Consider the following 8,838-nt stretch of genomic DNA (forward strand, 5'->3'; position numbering starts at 1 on the left):
GGTTTCAGACTTCTTACCCAAAATGATGATTAAATTCGAACAGATAAATGGAACGTTTGGCGCTCCAAAGTTGAAACCAATGGAGGTCGCTCGACATATTCGTGCAACCACTCTTCCAGGTGAAAATGTTTTTTGTTATTCATCTCATTGTCCTCAAGATAAGGTCCTATTTCCGCGGTCGACGACCCGAAACCCTTCACGGGAAACGTTGGTCGGCGGGCGAAATCGAGAGCTCGTGTGGGAGAAGCGGATTACGAGGATGGGAAATTTCAAGGAAGAAATAGAGTACCGAGCTTGGACAAGCTCCTCCGACGAACTTTCTTTGTTGTCTTTGAGTGATAAACCAGACAGGAACTTGAGTTTGTTCGACGATTACGAGATGGAAGGACTCAACCTTGAGACTGACCCTAATCATCGAAGCGGTTAGTCTTGTTTTCCCTTTATTTTATGTGTTTATTTTGTTTCCGTTTTTTGTTATTAGTTAGTTTGACATGTAATCTTGGCAGATTCTATATGTTATGTTATCGGAATTATCATTTTCATGTGGGAAACACTCTGTACAACCACTGGGGTTGATGATGAAAAGACAGAGTCAACACAGTCAGCTAGGAGACCATGTCACATAGTAGCAAATAAAATTTTGGGCTATGATGTTGTTTCTCTAGTTTTTTACATCAGTTATTCTTTATCATATTGAGTTTTACTTGCAGGTGTTCTTGAACTTCATTTTTTAACTTTTATGAAACTTTGGGAAGCTCCTCAAAGTAATGTTAATTTCGGAGAAATAAATGCAGGTTATGTTGCTGTGCTGGGCAAGCCTAATGTCGGGAAGAGTACACTGTCAAACCAAATGATAGGTCAAAAGCTTTCAATTGTTACTGATAAACCTCAAACCACAAGGCATCGAGTCCTTGGTATATGTTCTGGCCCTGATTATCAGGTGCATTGCTTTCAACAATAATTACTTTCTTGTGGAATTTGTTACCTTGAAAAACTTTAAGCTTTCTTTGTTTCATGTTACAATTGGATCATAGATCTGATTGGGAAAAATCTAAAGACTCCATTGTATAAATTGTGAACTAGGTAGATGCACATGCTATATATAAAATTAGTTCATAAAGCGAAAGAGTTAGAGGATCAATGGACCTGATATAGAGAAAGCATCATGTAACTAGCTGACTTTACAAGCCTGGAGTCAGAAAATGGTACTGAAACTATAATAAAGCCCAGAGTGACTTGGTGACTGTAGGATCATCCTAGTTCATTTGGGTCAACTGGAAAGCTAACATCTTAGATTCTTTTTTTCCTTCCCCACCAAATTATCTGAGCTTGCAGCGGCTGAAAGAATCTTCCACTCCCCTCTTACCACCTTTCAAACACCTTGGTATGTCAACTAGCACAAGGGTCACATCCATAATGCAAGAAATTTTTATTTTTTTTTTGGGGGGGGGGGGGGGGGGGAGGTGGCTAGCATGAATCATTGCAGACAACATCTTATTTTACCATTTTCCAGATAATTGTAACGGCTAAGGCTGGTAAGATGTATGTGGAAAAATAATGGAATCAATGTCTTATTCCAATTATTTGATGTCAGCTGTATGGATTTTGTTCTATTCTTAAAATTTATATGAATATCATGTGCATTTTTCTGACTTTTCATATATACTGAAGAAGAACCTCTTTTATTTTAATTTTAATTTTTATCATAGGATCTACTGCTTCTATTTCATGCAACTAAGTTAAGTGAACCTCTATCTGTGGTGGATTCTGTAATATTTTTATTCATCCAAGTTATGGGTTAGCGTGCAGATGATACTCTATGACACACCTGGTGTTATAGGAAAGAAGATGCACAAGTTGGATGATATGATGATGAGCAATGTTCGCAGTGCAGCTATTAATGCAGATTGTGTACTTCTTGTTGTTGATGCATGTAAAATACCTGAAGAGGTACGTTTCTTTGGGTGAGTTATTTTTGGGACTCTTTTTGCCTTTTCTAAATTGTTCTCATTTGTTTCTAGATTGACAAGGTATTGGAAGAAGGGGTTGGAAGTATCCAAGATAAGGTACCTACTTTGTTGGTGTTGAATAAGAAGGACCTAATTAAGCCAGGTGAGATCGCGAAGAAAGTAGAGGTTAGTACCCTATGAAATTTCTATGATTATTCTGACATTGAGAGGGATCTTATATATTTGCCAGAATGCAAACAGAGTTAAATTTTTTTTCCCTCTCATTTTTTCCGTTTAATAACTTTAAAGTATGGAGTCGATATGACACACATGCAATCTGAGAAGCATCAAAATTGAGTCTTCCAAGATGTCTACTTCACCAAATGGTTCATTATCGTTTATAACAATCTTAGAAATGAAACTTACTTGGATAATCAGAAAAGAAATATACCTTATTGACAGAGGAAATGTCTATGTTATAGATAGTTCAGGTATTGGATTGGGTCCACTCAGCTTTTGGTGAAGGGCTTCTGGGGAATCATTGGCTGTTGGATCTGATCCCTTGCATATATCACACTGTTACTGATTGACATCAGCATTAGCCTAGTTGTTACGTACATTTCATCTTTAGCTTTTATTTAGATTCAACATCTTTAGAAAAGAAATGGAAAAGTAGTAATATAGTCACTGCAGTGGTACGAGAAATCCACCGATGTTGATGAGGTCATACCTGTGAGTGCTAAATATGGTCACGGAGTGGATGATGTGAAGGATTGGATACTGTCAAAACTCCCTGTTGGTCCAGCTTACTATCCAAAGGTACATTAAAGGCTACTCTTGTTTTTGTGTAAAGCCATTGTGTATTTTTTTTTTTCTTCTGCTTTGTCATTTCATTAACAAAATACACTTTCTCTTCAAAACTTGTCCTCTTGAGATATTTAAGTATGAAAATACAATTATAGGAAGTCATTTGAAAACTTGAACAAGAATGACACTGCTTAAAAGAGTGACATATTAATTTTGAAGGCCAAAGTCCTCCATGGATTACTTATCTGGCTTCTTGAACACCACAAATTTAGTTATAACTTATAAGCATTCAAGTTTATTCACATTTGTTGTCTTTAGAGAGTGTAAGTCAAGGCGCAGTTTAGTGAGCTGTGGTGCGCTTCATGCCCATGCTCACCAGGAGGTCTCGAGTTCGAGTCTCCGGGCTGTTACCTTCCCCACCCCCCCTATAAAAAAAAAAAAAATTCACGCAAGTTTTGAGATTTCAACGGTGTATTGAGTTTACAGAATTGCTGTAGTCAGTTATTTAATATGGCTTGAAAGATCTGCGTGTTGCTAAATGTAAAAGACTTGCATCTGTACTTATGTAGTGTCTCTGGGCTTCTGTTATCAATCCTGCTTGTAGTTAAAGAGTTTCAAAAGGTTGAGGTAAACTTTGGTCTTGTCTCTAAATAACAAATGCCAACACAATTTGGAACACTTCAGTTGTTAAGCGTGGCAAATTTCTCAAACCATGGTCAACCTGTGAAACGAAATTCTATGATTAACACATGAATAGCATTTAAAATTAACCTGATATTGGCAATATATACTAAATACTAAATTAAATAAATGTGATGGAGAAAAATTAAAGCAAACGATGAGAATTACATTAAAAGTAGACTAATAAAATATAACTCATCCAGTCACAAATACGTGAGACTAAACTTCACCCTCCAACCAATTTACAATACATACAACCATATGAATGAAGTGGTGGGGACAGGCTATATGTATTTTTTGTATATACATTGGAGTATATTAAATTTTCGTATACATACAGTGACACAAAGGGTTTTCAAATACTCTAGTGCTCCCCCCCCCCCCCCTTTTCATCCTTATGTCCGCCCTTGTTCCTTGGAGTGAAAGGTCAAACTCATCCATTTAGCATGATTTTAGTGCCGTTTGTAACAGGATTTAGGGTCGTAACTTTGAATTGGGTCACTCCTGGCTAATTCCAAGTTAACTCAGCAGGTATTTGCCTATTCATGTGGGGATAATCGGGGGAGGTCAATGGTATCTGCTGGATTGGCCGATCCAAGTTAACTTGGCCCATACAATACTGATCCCTCAATCTGTGGTTTGGAAGCTTATTTAGTTATCTTTAGTTATGACCAATAGAGTGTCAAGCTATGACCGAATTTCTATTGGAAGAAGTTTAATTAGATTAATTCTAGCTAAATTCAATCTCATAATTAGTGTCATTATTTGTTTAAGAAAAGAGGGTTTAAGCACTCATGGTGGTTGCTAAATTGTAACTTGAATCATATTAAGAGCCCTTATCTAGAATTCTGGTTAGAATCGAAGAGTCTAATTAATGAATGAACTTATCAACTATAAAGCATTGTACTTAACATATTTTGAGTGGAATAGGTTAGTTTTTTTGGGCTGTTGAGGGAATGGTTCTCTTCCAAGTGTTTGAATGTCAAACTTTTGCTTTGTTCATGGTGAACAAACCTCTTATCTCTTTTTTCTTCTATTTTGCAACAATTATGTTCATAATTCTAGTTGGCTTGTTATCTGCAAGTTTCAAAGTCTACTTGCATCAGTATTACTAGACGGGTGGTGGGAAAGGAGTTAAGGTTTTCCTTTTTGGTGGGATTAACTGGTGACAACTGTTGTATCTCTATTCTAGGGTCTATTGCCGGGTGGTGATTTGGTTTTAGAAATGCAAATAGGGAAAAAGGAAAGGGTTTAGAAGATTTTAGGTAAAGCCAAGAAAAAATGGATGAAATAGTGGGGAGGAAACAGATTAGAAAAAAAAAAAAAAGGATAATGAGAGTATGATATTATATGAAACAAGTAGAAACACAAGAAGAATAAATAATAATTGAGGACAGAAGATGATCACCAATGGTTCTCCTAGGTTTCAGTTTTGAGCTTTGCTTCAATTGCTTTTCAACTATCCTACTGTGTAGTGAAAAACCCTATGAGATTCATTTCATAAAAAGACTGCAACTTATAACCCTAATATACCCTAAGAGTTGAACTTAAGTGGTACTGAGAACTTAATTCATAAGTAAACTTGAACTCTTAATATGCTATGAATACTAACCACCATTTAACCAAAAATAGTGAAAAAAAAAAAAAGAAAGTTACAGAAAATATCAAAATCAACATAAAACCCAAAATTTCTAAAAAGAAATACCAAATTACATTGAATGCTAAACCTAAACCTTGCTCTTCTTTATCTAAACTCTTAACTCTGAATTTAAAACTTAAATATAAAAATAATCCTAGGTTTTTTGTTTTTTAGTAGAAAAATAATCGTAGGTTAATAGTAATAAATTGCTAAAGATCTAAAATGATGAATGGCTAAGATCTGAATGACATTTTTCCTTGGTTCTTAACTGGAGTTTTTTCCCCCCTTAGTTTCTCTGCTAATCCTCTGTAAGTTGTATCTTAGTCTTCATATGAATTGGATATTTTTCTTTCTTCGCATCCCTGTCACCTAGGTAGTGGCATTTTGTGCTTAAAGGTGAAGCCTCTGAGAAACATATTCTTCTCTTAAACTAATAGTTTATCTCTGAGCAGTTTGTAGGAACACTTACCCTTTTGTTCTGTTAAGTTTACAGGACATTGCCAGTGAGCACCCCGAAAGATTCTTTGTAGCTGAAATTGTTAGAGAGAAAATATTTATGCAATACCGTAATGAAGTCCCATATGCATGTCAGGTATATTCAGTTTGACTTGAAGTTATGATTAATTTGCAATATAGTTCTATTATCCTTGGAATGCCTTTTCAATGAGCTGCTTTTTAGACTAAATATGTTTATAGAGTTTGGGATTTTTCATATTTCTTGCAATTTACAGGTCAATGTGGTAAACTACAAAACCAGGCCCACTTCAAAAGATTTTATTCAAGTTGAAATAGTTGTTGAGAAGAACTCCCAAAAGATAATTCTCATTGGGAAAGTAAGTGCATAGTGCCTTTCTGGTTAATTAGGATGTGGTGGTCCTCATTCTGAGTTATCCCATTGTAGTGTGCCTTCTCTACCTGTGATGTTGTAGATACATATCCAACTGCGTAGGCCACCAACTTTATCACGTAACTGATTGGATATGGTTGTCTGATGCCTCTTTTCTCCCTTGTGAATGCAGGAAGGGAGGGCTCTAAAATTATTGGCTACAGCTGCTAGGCTCGATATTGAAGATTTTTTGCAGAAGAAAATTTTTCTAGAGGTGTGCCAACTTAACAAAGTTCCCTCTTTTTTTTTTTGTTGGTCAGGATTCGTGTAAAGTAAGAATCTTCTACATGCAGAGAGGGAGACTGGTTTGTTTCCTTGGTTTCCAATTTATCCCCTTCCATTAGGGTTTGTTTAAGGGGGTTGACAAGCACTTTGGTGAACCTTCTTTACTTGTTTCCTTTTCTTTTTATTATGTTTTTAGGTTTTTACATATAAAAAATAATAAATTATGTTGCTTCTACAATTATACTTTCGTCAGCTCAAAAGAATACCTTCAGTTTTTTATTTTTAAGATGAGAAGTATCATCATTTCAGTTGAATGTGTTAGTTCTTACTTTGTTTTTTGGCATTGTCAAAGCACCGCCCGGGGGGGGGGGGTGAGGGAGAGAAAGAGAGAGGGAGGAATCCTCTAATTTATTAATGACAGTATAACACTTTGTTGATTGATTGATTGATTTGTTTAAATGCATTCTGAGATCTGCATTAGCAGTACTAATAGCCTCATGCATGTGAACATTGACTTATTGCTATTGAATAACAGATGAGTTTTTCAATTAAACAGGTTGAAGTGAAGGTTAAAGAAAACTGGCGGCAAGATGAAGCGCTACTGAAATATTATGGCTATGGGGGCCAGATTCGAGTTTTACAATCCGACTAAACTGCCAAATCACCTGTAATGTATCAATCTCCTAAAATATGTAAGGCACAAATATGATAATGTTTCTCATTTTCTACCTATTAAGTGGGCCGTAATTCTTTCTACGAGGAAAAAAGGAGGAAGAAAAGGAAAAGAAAGCTTTTGATCAATGAGTAAGTCAACATGATTCCTCAAATAGTGGACGTAGAATTAATTGATCCCCGTATCTTTAATCCTTGGGAAAATATCATCCCCCTCCCCTCTAAGTTTGTCTAATATCAATCCAGTACCCAAGTTTTGAAAAATATATTCCCCCTCCCCTACTTTTCAAACTTGCTATCAACCGTACCCTAACCGTTAAAAAACACAGTTATGTGATGACGTGGCATATACAAAATTTATAAAACCCCAAAATACCCTTATATCCCAAGATTCTTCTCCTATTTCCTCTCCGCTTCTTCCCCTACCTTTCTTCTTCTTCTTTCGCCAGCACCACCATCACCGCCACCATTGCCGCCTCCTATTCTCTTCCACCTCCAGCACCACCGTCAGCACCGAAACCCCTCTGCGTTCTTATTCTTCCGGCAGCACCACCACCACCGTTCGAATGGATTTTCAAATTTTTTTTTTTTTTTTGTTTTTTTCAGTCCTTTCCCCTTTTCTTCTATAAGATGGGGAATTCATTCATGGAGTTCCTCTCACTTTCATTCCACTCTTTCCCCTTATTAAAGTCTTTTATGGCAAATAAAGGGGAAATCTTAGTGGGTTCCCATCTTTCCCTGGCTATATAGGTATGGTCAAATATTTCAGAGATCGCAGAAATAAAAAGAAGAGATAGGGTGATGAACGGTAGTAAATCAGCATTGTAGCTTCTCAAAGCATTATCAAACAAAGTTGAGATTTCAACAATAGAATCCCTTGGCTCTCTTGATGATTTTCAGGTCAGAAAATAATATTTTAATAGAGCTGAAAATGGTGCAATGGGTTGGTTGTAGGAAAAACTCAGAAATAGGGAAAATAGTTCTGTATTTTCAGATTTGAAAAAATTGAAATCAATCTTAAAATTTCAGAAAGATCATTAATGGAATATTTAGTATCATATCCGGAAAGAAACATAACTAGGATGAAGAAGATAAATAGTTCAAGCAAACTGAAGCGTGACCAAAAAAACAGAGGTTTCGACCAACATTAAGATAAACTCTTTTCATTCAATTTACAAACCGTTATAGAGAATTTAAAAAAAAGAAAAAAAAAAAAGAGTCCTAATCTTGTAAGACCATCACCTTTTCCATATGAAACGAAAATCTAAGCCCTCGTCTTCATCTCCAATCTTCTTCAGCCCAGTAGAAATTCATCTCTCCTCTGATCCTCTTTTTTTTTTTCTTCTTTACACTACAACCCGGTCCCAAATTGAATCCTCTAAGCCTTTGTCTTCATCTCCAATCTTCTTCAACCCAGTAGAAATTCATGTCCTCCTTCGATCCTCTTTTTTTTTTTTTTTTAAATTTCTTATACATTGCAACCCAGTCCCAAATTGAATCCTCTGTTGATACAGTCTTCGGCCGGAGAATCTCAGCCTCCTTCTATCCTCCTTCAGTTTCTACTTTTTGTTAGATAATTTTTAAGATTTATAGTTCTTTTATTATCTGCTCGTGGAGGGGCAATGGAGGTCGCGGTGGTGCTGGAGGTAGAAGAAGAAGAAGAGAAGAAACGAAGAGAAGGGATTTGTTGGGAGTAAAGAGGGTACTTTGGGTATTACAATTTAGTAAGGATAAAATGGGGTTTTTGAAAATTTGGACATGTCCACGTCATCAGATAATGGAGTTTTTTAACAATAGGGTACAGTTGATAGCAAGTTTGAAAAACAGGGGAGGGGAAAGATATTTTTCAAAACTTGGGTATTGGATTGATGTTAGGCAAACATAGAGGGGAGGGGGATGATATTTTCCCTTAATCCTTTCATTGGCTATTCTACCTGGGCTAGGGATCCTTACATCACTTGAAGTAGGGCTGTCAATGG

General features: G+C 36.2%; 1 protein-coding gene across 1 annotated transcript; it reads left to right on the forward strand.

Annotated features, from left to right (window-relative positions):
- Positions 1-53: 53 nt before the first annotated feature.
- Positions 54-6,919, forward strand: LOC122658383 (GTPase ERA-like, chloroplastic). Its single transcript, XM_043853315.1, has 9 exons — positions 54-422; positions 795-940; positions 1,810-1,950; positions 2,022-2,135; positions 2,643-2,768; positions 5,570-5,668; positions 5,808-5,909; positions 6,096-6,176; positions 6,744-6,919. The coding sequence occupies exons 1-9, from the start codon at positions 80-82 to the stop codon at positions 6,837-6,839; spliced, it is 1,248 nt and encodes a 415-aa protein (XP_043709250.1). The 5' UTR covers positions 54-79; the 3' UTR covers positions 6,840-6,919.
- The last annotated feature ends 1,919 nt before the right edge of the window (positions 6,920-8,838 follow it).

The sequence above is a fragment of the Telopea speciosissima genome, chromosome 4 (assembly GCF_018873765.1).
Source record: "Telopea speciosissima isolate NSW1024214 ecotype Mountain lineage chromosome 4, Tspe_v1, whole genome shotgun sequence".
Classification (NCBI taxonomy): Eukaryota; Viridiplantae; Streptophyta; class Magnoliopsida; order Proteales; family Proteaceae; genus Telopea; species Telopea speciosissima.